General features: G+C 47.4%; 1 protein-coding gene across 1 annotated transcript; it reads left to right on the forward strand.

The window, feature by feature from the left end:
- Positions 1–9,126: 9,126 nt before the first annotated feature.
- On the forward strand, positions 9,127–10,766 carry LOC120042254. Its single transcript, XM_038987118.1, has one exon. It carries the CDS (start codon positions 9,363–9,365, stop codon positions 10,764–10,766), a length of 1,404 nt encoding a protein of 467 aa, XP_038843046.1. The 5' UTR covers positions 9,127–9,362.
- Positions 10,767–13,463: the final 2,697 nt, after the last annotated feature.

Raw genomic sequence — 13,463 nt, forward strand, 5'->3', positions numbered from 1 at the left:
TGATGTTGAACACTGCGATAGCGCACTCCATGTTATGCAACCTTTGTGCGTCTCTGATCATGGGTTGGTAAAGCAGCTCCATGCAGCCCGCGATCACAGCCATGAACAGCTCAATGTTCATCATGATGAGGCACGCAATCACGGTCCTGGTGCTCCTGACGGCCTCTGGACGCCTGTAGGGGCCTTCGGAGTCGTCCATTTTGCGCTTGCTCTTGGAGGCGAAGTAGCTGAGTACTATGCTCACCACCATGGCAAGACAGCCGAGCGTGATGAGGGCAATCCCCGAGTGGATGTACGCGTACTCGTAGTCAGGTCTGCCTTCGGAGGAGGAAGTCGTACTCGAGTCTGAGTTCTGCCTGCATGTGGTCCTTGAACCATGCTTGTTGTTGATGAAGTACAGAATGTTGTTGGGAATGGTAAGAAACCCCACGGTGAGAGATGTGATGACAGCAATGGAGGCTCCCAGCTTGCCCCTGAAACGGGCCGCGCTCAGTAGGGGGCCGTTTGGGACCCATAACTTTCTGCTGTTAAACAGCTCCTTGCTCCCGGATATCAGAGACTCAACGCCTCCCATCATTGTTTTTTTGCGATTCATATCTCTAATCTCTAACAGGGGATCCCTTGATCCTTGATCCCAGCTTCTGCTTTGTACTTCTTTACTTACTGACGGTGTAACTTAGCCGTGCCACTTTCTGTTTCTCACAAAGGGACAGGGTTTTCACAGCAGCAACCTATCGCTCATAGAACATTTAATACAATGAAGCTCCAGGACCCTGCGATCGAGTTCCGGGGCTCCGGTGGTGAGCTGTGTGCCAAGTCTACAGCCGACCACCGTTGGTACAAGGTTAAGGGAATCACCAGAACCCTAACTTCTATCATGTGCTGCAGGAAGCGCTCAACCGGGCACAATATGATAAGCATGGATCTGTTCACCAGGGTTGTGAAGGACCTGAACGCCAACCCCGAGAGCTCGCTCGAGTGGCTGCCTGAGTACCTAAGAAACCTTAACGCGCCCGATTCCAAGGGGTCTGCGTTCAAGGAAGCGCTGCTGCAACTGTTCAGGTGTAGAGCCCTGACTCCAGACGCCTGCAGACGCCTGTGGGATAGGAGCCGTATGTCCACAGGCATAGGCGTTGCGGTAGACTCTCAGTGCAAGGGCGTGTTCAACGGAAAGAAGAGACTGTGCGACGTAGGCCCCGTATCCCGCCTCATTCTCACGCAGCTCGAGGCTCTGCGTCTTGCTCCCATTTGCGCAGGCCTCAAGGTTGCCGGTGTGCCAACGCCCGATAGGTCCCGTAAACCCGGATCCTACACGTACCACAACGGCTGTACGCGGGGCTGCAAGTCCATCCACTGCACATGGGGCTTCTACACAGAGGTGGACCTAGTGGCCCACGACACCGTAACCGGAAACGTAGCACTGCTGGAGCTTAAGACCAGAAACAAAGACATTCTTGACCAGGCCACCTTGTGGCGATACAACACGCAACTGTGGCTTACGTGGCTGATGTTCTCGCTCACGTACCCCAGCATGGCAGAGCGGTCTGCTGCGTATCTGGTGATAGTCAGACCAGGCACCAACCAGGTTACCATACGGAGTTGTTTAAGGCCAACGATCTCTAAGACTATGCGCCGCAAGTTCCCGTGGCTGAACTGTTTCTGCTCCCAGGTGCTCAACTGTCTGGCTCCTACGTGTGTGAACATGAGAGTCGAGAGACTCGAGGCCAGCGGAGCGTCAAATGCAAGGGGAGAGTCCCCCCGATTAGAGCCCACCGATCTGTGTTACAGGAACATACTTTTCAACCAAGCGAAAGTGAACACCAGGAAGAGTGTACCGGTGACAATCACCCGAGAAGTCGATTCAGTCTCTCCTGTTTGGAATCGACCAGGGTAAAGAGTACTAAACGCACATCTAGTGTCCTTGCTAGCACCGCAATAGCTCCCTTGCAAACCATCCAAACAGGGCTCGCGTGTCGCCAGCACTAGAGCAGTTCGTTGTAGCAGGGCCCATTGTCTCCAGCGAGGGCCGAGAGCTCCAACCGTACAGCGGGACCCAGGGCTACATATTGCCCGGTTCCACTGTGCCTCTAGACAAACTTTCGACCTACTCAGTCCCGCGCCCGTTCCACTGAATAACACATTGACCGAAATGGGGTTGAAACACAAGGCCATCCACGCGATGCTCGCAAACCCTCACCTGGCGCCGTTTGAATTGATCGACAAACCGTGGCAAAAACAGGATTGGACTCTGATAGACCATCTCATGGTAATCCACAAAGTGAAGGAGACTGACTATATCTGGGATGATCCTCAGACGTCCATAGTTAGCATGGCCAGAACCCTGGCGAGTTGTTACATCTCGGAAAGGACAGGCAGTCAGTGTGTAGTCCTTGTAAAGGACGGAGCGAGAGCTCCTAAACCTGCTGTGAGGGAAATGAGACTAAAATATACACCCGCGCCTCACATTGACTTCTGTAAGCGTAATCTGTGCGCCATAGAATACACCATGATGAAGCTTTTGGCCGACATGGGTATGAAAAACAAGTTGTTTCTAGTGACCGGCGCCAAGGGGGACTCCTCTGAGGATCAGCTCCTAGAGGGAACCTCGGTCGATAACCTGGTGTCTTTCCACCAGAAGTACCTGGAGTACCAGGAGTGCCAGGACGACTGTCTTCTTGCCGACGCGTTCGAAGAGCTGAACCCTCCTGAGTGTGAACTGTCAGACCTAGATGCCAGTTATGCCGACGGCTCGATAGACAGGCCTGAGGGACACGAGGGCATCTTTGTGGCAACCTTCGCGGACCCCGAGACTGTACAATTGTCTACGCTGAGAGACGCCTGTCTAGCGTGTACGGGCATAGAGGCCGACACGCTGCTCGTGGAGTTGGCAAACGTTCTGAAAGGTAGTGTGACCGTGTGCACAGGAGACTCGGACCTGGTGGCCGTGCTGACGGCTGGTGGCCGCGAGGGCATTACCATGAGGCTAGACAATAAGAGCTACCGCGAGGAGCGAGACATGCACATGTCGACCTTCGGGGAGCTGCTGTTTGACATTCCTGACAAGAACCCACCCAAGCTTAGGTTTATGGACTTGGCTTCGAGTGACGATAGGTTCCGAGTGCTCTGCGACATCGGCGCTGAGGACGAGTACCTGCTTCCGATGACTCGAAAGGAACACGACTCATTCGAGGTCATTCTGGACAAGCACGCTAACGTCAACTTTAAGACAACAGTAGCTATGCACCTGTACAGTGTCGGGATAAGGGGATCTCTCTACCGCACCTTCCTGTCTAGGTTTTTTGAGTCGAACGCCCGGGACAGATTGGATCAGTTGGGGCTCATGGTAGACAAGGGCTGTGTCAGTACAAAGGCGGTGTGTTACATCTTCGAAACGATATGCCCCGCATCTGACCAGAGTCCGCTATCCGGCTCCGAGTCGGCTACCCCGCCGTGTACCGGTGTGAAGAGGAAGATCTTGTGTCAGCAGGAGGACGAGGTCCCCGAGCCCTACCTAGACGACTGCGCGGAATATAGCGTGGCACAGAGCAAAGACCAGAAACGTGTCATGGGCGGCATCAAGCAGTTGAGTAATGCGTACAAGAACGGAATGGTACCGAGGGGCAGTTACGGTCGTTTCATGAGGATGAACCGAGCGGGCAGGCACTTTTACCTGCGTATCAAACCAGATGTAATCCGAGACGAGACGGAGCGAAGGGAAAAGCTCTTTTTCATGGCGCTGTGTGGCACCGATTATAACATAGTTCCGAGGGGACTGGGAATTAAGAGATTGATGACCGGAGTGGTGACCAACCACAAGGCCTTTTCCTCTTGGTGCCAAGAGATGAAGAGTCTACTCTGGAGAGTCGGGGGCGCTTCTTCTCAGGACTGCGACTATTACAAAATGGGTATGAAGCTGGCCGGGTTCACAAAGATCCCGGCGACGATCGGGGCTAAGTACTGGACCGAGGTGGATTGCCGATTAATGGCTAAGACAATGAAATACGTCTGCGAACTGTGGACCCTGAAGAACCCGAGACCTGGATCCGAGTACGGGTTCTCTGTGTGCGACGGTCTAGTCCGATTCGACTGCGAAGACTCACTCACAGTAGACGCAGCAATGTGAAATGTACCTTGTGGTGACAAATGGGATATTGATGTGGGATCTTAATGTGAGTGATAAAGAAGAAGGCAGAACAGTGCACCAGTACTAAGGACAGTGTGATCTGTAATACAAGTCTGTGTTGTGTACAATAAACTATATCACCCTGGATTGTCTGTGAGAGTGTTTTCTGTGCCATACTCTTTGTGACATGTGTTCCACCAATATTAATTTCAACTCTATATGAGTTATAGGATGAGTTATAAGGGTTGTGATTTCATCCCGTCTTGGGACCTCACAAGGGTTCTTGTCCCCATATCGTCAGTGCTCAACTAGGACCCTCTACCAATAAAGGGAAACATATAGAAACAGTTCTTTTCACCAGTGTTTATTGCCTTTATAATACACAGATAAACAACATGATACAGGACGCACTGTACTACACATACACAAAGACATCTTCCATTCGCATCTTTATAATGTTGGGAATATCAAACACATGCATGTTGAAGGAAGACACTGCCAAGGAGATGAACTTTCGGTTCGGTTCAGGGATGGTAGTGTCCCTGCACATGTCTTCCAGTTGCACAATCATAGCATTGTCATGGTCGCGGTTTAACTGGAACTCTGCACGTTCTTCTGGAAGCAGTTGGTTGTGAAACACCAGTAGGTCTAGCGCGGACATGATATCTGTGATCCTCCGGTTGTAGGAGGGTATCATAGTCATGGACCATAGATGGTGGATCTTGTCACCGAGTGCAGCGCGTACCTTGTCCGTCAATTCCACGACGGGAGGATCTTCCCTGACTGACACAAAGACACAGGAGAGTAGTTTAGTTATAGAGAGCGTGACGATCCATTCCAGGCCTTGTTTCACTATATATGTGGTTGTACTCACCGAACTTTCCCCGTGGTTTGTTTTCTTTCAGGTCATTATATAAGTACAGATTCGTTTCACGTAACACCTTGAGGAATCTCGCCGCTAGTTCCTCGGTCTGGAGGCAGTGTTCGATGAGCTCATGCATCATCTTAACCTGATTACCCTTACTGTGAAAATACCTGAGTAGATTCACATCATCGGGGTCGTTCGTCAGGACCCCATCCACGATAGGTCTGATGTACGCATGCCTCTCGGCAACGTCGTCCTTGTAACTGTTCAACAACTGGCAATTCATTTTACAGACCAGAGGTTGTGAATAATGGAACTGTGTTGAGCTGAATGTCTCTATATATATTTTACAGTCTGAATAGTGGTATGATACATGACCCATTGTTGGATGCATGTTCTCCCATAAAAGTACCGTAGGTTTGATATAGGATCAGTGGTTGGATACAGGATTCGAGGTTGGCTACATGCACCCTCGTTAAACGTATGAGTCTTGGTTGGATATATGACTTGTGCTCCGATAACTGAGCAGTGCCAGGCTGAATAGCATGGTTGGAAGGTTGGCTACATGAGCCCTGGATGGATACATGAATGAGTCTTGGTTGGATACAGGATTTGAGGTTGGACATATGAGCCCTGCTTGCCTATAACAACAGCAATCTGGGCCTTGATGTGGACTAGAACAATGTTCATCTATTGACCACATTCTGTACTTGCAATACATTCACGTAGTGTATGTGTGATGTGTTTGGTATCCTTCAAGGTCATAGTCATTGAATGAACTGCATAATAACTTATATATAATATTCGTAAAGAAACACAGTCCCTCACTTTGCCATGATCAAGGACTCACTCTTTATTATAAATAACATATTCATAAATAACGTAACAATAGCAACAGGTGGTATCACTTCAACTTGTTTATTTCGTTTGTAATACAAGGATACACATCATGGGTTGTTACAGGGCCCAGTTGTACTATGCAAACAGAAGGACATCTTCCATTGACATAATGTTCGGAATGTCAAACACATGCATGTTAAATGAAGACACTACCAATGAGATGAAGTTGCGGGACGACTCGGGGATGGTAGTGTCCCTGCACATCTCTTCCAGTTGCACAATCATAGCTTTGCAATCGTTGCTGTTTACCCGGAACTCTGCATATTCTTCGGGAAGCAGTTGGTCATAAACGTACAGTACGTCTAGCGCTGGCATGATAGACGTGATCCTCTGGTTGTAGGAGGGTATCGTAGTCATCAACCATAGATCGTGGACCTTATCACCGAGTGCCGTGCGCACCTTGTCTGTCAATGTCACGGCGGGAGGATCTTTCCTCACTGAAACAAATACACAGAATGTGATTTAGCGTAAGAGCAAGTGTCGATCCATTACAGCCCTTACGCTCACTGTACATGTGTTTATACCCACCGGAACGTCCCTGTGGCCCGTGGTTTTGCAGGTCATAGTATAAGCAGGGATGGGTTTCACGTAACACCTTGAGGAATCTCTCGGCTCGTTCTTCGGCCTTGAGGCAGTGTTCAATTACCTTATGCATCATCGTAACTGTATTGCTCTTACTGTGAAAAGACCCGAGTAGATTCTCACCCTCGGGGTCTTTTGTCAGGACCTGATCGAATATAAGTCTGAAGCCCCGATGCCTCTCGGCAATGTCGTCCTTGTAACTGTTCAACAACTGGCAATTCATTTTACAGACCAGAGGTTGTGAATAATGGAACTGTGTTGAGCTGCACGTCTCTATATATATTTTACAGTCTGAATAGTGGTATAGTACATGACTCTATTGGTGGATACATGAGCCCTGTTTGGCCCGTAGAAGTACCTTTGGTTGGATACACGAGCCCTGTTTGAATGAATGGTCCTCGGTAGGAAAGGTGAGCCCTTGCTGTGTGTTTTAATTAGAAAGTTGGAGTTCCCCGAACTCAAGGCTTTGGTCAACTTTACCACCAGTACCATGGCGAGGTTCACATTGGTAAACAACAGGTTTATGAAAAGAGTCTACAAACAGAAACATGTCTTCTGACCCCATTTTATTGATGTGTACTTCTATGAAATGTTTGTTGATATCAGCCCCACGGTCGAGCTTCTGATACCACAGACGCACAGAGTCTGTGTTGTTGAGTAGAAACCGTGTTGTCCCCGATCCGTTCACCTTGGTCCAGTTTACAATAAGTTCCATCTGAGTCGAGACCTCTAAAGGTACGCCCTCGGCATCTTGGGTGAGCTCAATGATCCTGGATGCAGACATGGTTGTCGTCCGGTCGATACTGAGCTGTGTGTACAAGGACAACCTCGCCGTTCGATTTGAGACAAACCCTGTAATAATATTCCTCGACGGGGATGAATAACTACTGGTTGGATGATACACGGTCAATCTGCATTGTTAAGGATGAGCTCTGCTATCTAAATGGGGTTGAACACACCAAGGTCAGAGTCGGTAGTCTTTGCATGTATATTTAATATTGGAGAAACGTATTGCATTACCATAACAATGTAAACCTACAAAACATTGATTGTACACTTGCCATATCCAAGGTTCATATTCATTCACTACATAATAGACGTTACATAAGCCTGTTACAAAGGTAGCCATTTAACTGTGGCTGTGGTTAGAAACGAATACATTTAAAAAGCTGTGGACGTTTCCAGTTTCGCATGTGGATGATACACAGTTGCTCTCATATTGGATTTCTGTCTCATACAAGAGCAAAAACAGCATACCATACAAGCAGTTGCACTGATAATCAACACTACTGCAACACAGATAATTATATACAACCAATAACTTTCCCAAAAGAGGACACTTTTGTCTGGGTGGTCCTGGTGTAGATCTTGGCCTCTCACAAGGTCCTCCTTTTCAGCCTCGAGGTACCTAAATAGATTGGTGTAGTTGATCTCACCGTCCTCCAAATGGGTCTCGATCTCTTCCTCTTCTTCTTCGCTCAGTGGCCGACCAGTCAATTCAACCAATGCCTTTAGTCCCCCATCAAAATCTCTCGTGTAAAAGGAGTTACCCAGTCGAATGATCTGATCCATGTTCTTCATGGAATCTTCAGGAACTCCAATAACCTTGGCTAGTTTGAGGATATTGTCTTTGTTGCTGATCACTGTAGCGCCTATTGCCGATGCTACCCCTTTGGCCTTGTCAGAGGTGACAAATGTCTTGATCTTTTCCAGGGACTGTTTAAGTTTTTCAGTTTTTGAGGTCTTTGTATCAACTTGATAGGTGCCTCTAGCTGTAGACACTCTACCAGAACTAACCTTCTTGGTTCCGACATAGACCTCACAGTTCTTTGAATTCTTGCATTCATCACATTGAGTAGTCAGGCATTGTTTCATGGTAGAACTGGTGTAACAGAGTACCTTCTTGACATCTCCTCCAGGACATTTGTAGGACACTTCGATTTCATCTGACCCGTATTTTTTCAGACTTAGTCCAGCCAAATTACCGACTTTCATGATTCTGTCACCATCATTCTTCTTCTTGAAGTTATCAAACAGTCTTGTTTCTTTACAGTTCGTTACACCGCAGGTAACACAGACAACTTCCTTATAGTCTTTATATTTGGAAAACACGTTGATGTCAGGAGCATCTACCCTTAGGGTTGAGCCGCTAAGACAATGGACATTGTAGGTCTTGGTCAAGGCTAGGACCTTGTATGTAGCAACAAGAACTACTATTAAGATTATGTTCATGGTTGTCCCCATGGTTTGGGTTTCAACTTAGTAGGACCTCTGTGAATGTGAATGCTGAGGGAGTTGTTACAGCTTGCATATATATACCCCGTATCTGGAAATCCCCTGGCATGAGGCTTGGATAGAGGAATCCTCCAGTGTCGGACGTTTCTACATAGATATGTTTAACATTGGGTAGAGGATTCCTCCACTGTTGGACGTTCCGACTTTACTTTTGGTTGAATAGATCCTCCAGTGTCGGACGTTTCTACATAGATACTGTTTAACATTGGGTAGAGGATTCCTCCACTGTTGGACGTTCCGACTTTACTTTTGGTTGAATAGATCCTCCAGTGTCGGACGTTTCTACGTAGATATGTTTTAACATTGGCGACTTTACTTTTGGTTGAATAGATCCTCCAGTGTTGGACGTTTCTACGTAGATATGTTTAACATTGGGTAGAGGATTCCTCCACTGTTGGACGTTCCGAATTTACTTTTGGTTGAATAGATCCTCCAGTGTCGGACGTTTCTACTTAGATACGTTTAACAGTGGTCGGACAACACTTAATTAGTTTCTGCTTACATATTGGTTGAAAGGTTCCTCCGTAGTTGGATTGTTGTGAAACTTTGACTAGGCTTTAAAAAGGCTGGTCTCTTTCTTCAAACCATTTCGCAGTCATGTTTACATTACTGGTGCTGGTGCTTCTTGTTACCCCGAGCAAAGGCTGTGGATTGAACAACAATTGTTGCAAGTGTCCACCTGGGACCAGGTTGGGTGACAGCGGAACCTGTGAAGATCCCCAGTGTACACCTTGTAAGAGTGACGAATATATGACATCGTACAACCGGGAAAGAATATGTCGTCTACAACCATACTGTGATCCCAACCTAAACTTTGAAACACGAGCTTATTATGATCTGACTAAGAGACACACCTGTAGGTGTAAAGACGGATTCCATTGTTCTGATTTCTGTATTCTATGTATTCCCCATACCACATGCAAAGAAGGCTTTGTCCCTATCTCCCTGGGTAATAACACTCACGATGTTCTGTGTGAGCCTATACCGGCTCAACCAACTACTTTTAACCCGGGTGTATTACTTGGCGTGATTGCTGTCTTGGCTGTGGTCGTGGTAGTAATTGCGATCTACAGAAAGAAGGTTCGGATTCAATGTCCAGATGTAGTTCAAATGGTACGAGGTCTTAATGATCTTACGGTCCGGAACGCACAACCAGTCGCTGCTGTTGATGACAAAGAAGGACTCCAGACAGACCGGGCTACACCACACGTGTCCGAACTGAGAGATGCTAACCAACAGGGACCTCGTGTAATTCAGTGTATTTGTACTATACCAAAGAAAGTATGCCTCATCACATTCATGGTCATAACCTTGACTTTGGGACTGAGCTTTGGACTCGTTATCGTGGTGGACTGGGGCTTGGCAGCTTACTGTGACACTTCGGTTTCTGTCTACACTTTCCCCTTAGGTCATTCCATAACATCCCATGGCCTTGGACAGTTGGAGGCTATACACATGTCCAGTTTTTTGAACAGATGCAAACGGCAAAATGAGTTCACTGTACCCGGAACTGTGAGGTTCAACAAGGCTATCAAGTGCGTCAGGACAACCAATTACCATAAAAAAGGCAATTCTGGCAAACACTCACGAAGGGACAATGATGGCTCAAGCGATTCCATTTCGGGACACCTGGGAGCGTCCGGATCTTTAGTCGGCATAACCGCTTCGGCAGAAGCGTCTTTCAGCAAAACCGATGCGGTGGAAACCATGGTACAGAAAACCGTGTCGACCAGCAACAACGTAGCCATCTCTCTTACCACTTACCATTGTGAAGTGGGTTCTGTGATGGTTTCCTCATACACGCCTAGTAGCGCCTTGAAAAAGGACATGGACACACTGAACAAAGACCCTCACAGCAATATAGATGAATTCCTACGAGAGTGGGGCTACGCATTTGTGAGCTCTATTACAGTGGGTGGATATTACAGTTCATTCAATATCTTCTCAACATGTAACAAAGACGCTATAGAAGGTCCTGGACTCTGCCACAGAGCTCTGTAATGAATTAGCTGTGAAAACAGAGGTGACAGGTGGTAACGTTTGGGGCCAGTGGCGGTTTTTCAAAGGTTAAGTGTAACACTGAAGGACTGTCTGAGTCCCAAAGAGAAATATTGACGAAGATTGACAAGGAATCTCAGAAACTTCAGGTCGGCGGTGATACTTTGGGCGGTGAAACAGGATTGGGAAACCACATTGAAAATGAATCCCTACCCATTGAAGATGAAAATTACTCCAATAACGGAGATTGATGGATTCTCCAAGGAAGCTGTAACCCTGATAAAGCGCAGAGCTGAAAGTGTTCAGCTTTCTGTGGCTTCCTTGATGGAAAAGGTGCCTGATTTGACCAGACGTTGTTAGCAATGTATATCTACCCGAGTCCAATTGACATGGTACACGTACTTAGCCAATAGAGACATGGATGATTCGGGCAGTGAGGACACAAGGTCCTTTCCCCAAACGTAATGTGTAACATGAAGGTTGCACATTCACTGTAGGGTATGTAGTTCATTTGTGTGTATATTACCCAATGTTCGGATAAAATGTTCCCCCCCATAGCCTCAACAAGGGTTGGAGGAGTTAGCCATGGTTTGCTAGATTAACCACTGGTTGGCTAGATCAACACTTCATATATGACCTACCGTTGGAAAGTGAATGTTGTTAGTGGAGTGACAGTTTAAGTGCAATTGTGGGATGATAACACTGTATACAATCGCTATCTGTGGCACACCTGTAGTCTCATTGGAGTAGCTCGCGCTGCAGACATGGCTGTCTCTTCCAACAAGGACACCGGTCTCCTGGCAAACTCAGGGTCATTGCCAGAGTCACATTGGATGCGAAATGTCTTCGGATATCAAATAAAACATGTGGAAAGGTACATAATAAACTGTAGTTATGCGGACATGGACACTATCAAGACCGCTCTGGAAAAGTGTTCTTTTTTCCGCATGTGTGACCAGAGGGATGTGACTAACATTCGAATTCTGAGATGGCCGGACGGTGCCTGGCTGCCTCACAACTGTCCATGTAATCTTATGCCTGATATCAAGGTGTATGATGAATTTCGCCTCACTGTGGAACGTACGTCTACTCCCCAACCAAACTATCCAGCGAGAAGCATAAAGTCTCGAGATGAACTATTCACTATAGAGATTGATCTAGTGTACGGATCTCCTGGGGTTCGTGTACTCAATGTCCGAAAGACGTGTTTAACGCCTAGAACATTGATAGTGGTGGTGGACCCCAAGATGACCATAAGGGAATCTTTAAAAGATGACGGTCGGTTCAGCTCAGAAGTACTCGAAGGGCGCTACACTCACCTCAGGTGTACATCGCTCATGTCTAGACTATATAGGCCCAAACTGTTCCCAGGGGACATGCCCGGTAAGGTTCTGGAACGTAATGCTGATTATGCTATATACACCAAAGCACCTAAAGGTCTTAGGATTGGTCTTCGGAGTCCTAGGCGTCGCAAGCGAACCTCACCAGAAATGTAACGCTCCCTTGTTCTCAGCCATTGCCGACTAACTGGAATGAGGGAGTCTACAAAGTGACCGGTGGCCTGTCCTCATAGAACATATATTTGTTATGGGCCATACATGTCCCCCAACTGCCTGTGTGTCATGATAGATGTCTTTGTTACCAACCATAATGCCCTGTGATGTATGAAACACAATAAAGTTCCCCTTGTGTGACTTCAGTGTGTATATGTCTCTGCTTGCTTGGTGCCACCGTAGCAATAGGGTATGCTACATCAGAACTGCCCTGGCTCATTTCTGTGTCTATGCATTGATAAAAGTTGGATCCTTTATCCTGTGGTTATTAAAGGAGCCTTGGTCAGCTATTCTCCCATGACTCAAATATGGTTGGATAGATGAGCCAGGGTACTAAGTGGGGATTGTACGAGGGCTAGCACTGTATATAATAGCCATTTGTTCTAGGCCTGTAGTAACTCCCCCTGATCTCCCCCTGTAGTCATGTCTATCTCGTCCAACAACGCAACCGGTCTCCTTTCAAGCTCGGGGTCATTGGCAGATTCACATTCGAAGCGAAAGATCTTCGTATACCGAGTAGGAGAGTATGCCCTTTACACAATAATGTGTCATTATAAAGGCCTGGACACTATCAAGAACGCCCTGGACAGCTGTCCTTTGTTCTGCATGATGCAGAACAAGTATGTGGATAACATTCGGATCCTGAGAAGCCCCGACCGGTCGTGGCTTCCTCACAACTTTCCCTGTACTCTTTTGCCTGATATCAAGGTAGGCGCTGAAGATCGCATCATTGTGGAACCTACGTGTACACCCCAACCAAATTATCCAGCGAGAAGCATAACGCCTCGAAAGGACATGTTCACTATACGCATAGATACAAGGTACTGCCATGCAGGGTTTAACGTACTCAATGTCCGGAGGACCGGTTTAACTCCTGGAACATTGCTGCTGGTGGTAGACCCCAAGAAGACCATAAGGGAATCTTTAAAAGACGACGGACGGTTCAGGGCGGAAGTACTCACGGGTCGCTACACTCACCTCAAATGTAAATCCCTGGTGGTCCCTGTGGATATACCCGGTGAGGTTCTAGAATGTAGTGCCGAGTATGTTATATACATCACAGTACCTAAAGGTGTTAGGGGTCTTCGGAGTCCTAGGCGTCGCAAGCGAACCTCACCAGAAATGTAACGCTCCCTTGACGATGTTC

This window comes from Salvelinus namaycush, unplaced genomic scaffold (assembly GCF_016432855.1).
Source record: "Salvelinus namaycush isolate Seneca unplaced genomic scaffold, SaNama_1.0 Scaffold649, whole genome shotgun sequence".
Lineage (NCBI taxonomy): Eukaryota > Metazoa > Chordata > Actinopteri > Salmoniformes > Salmonidae > Salvelinus > Salvelinus namaycush.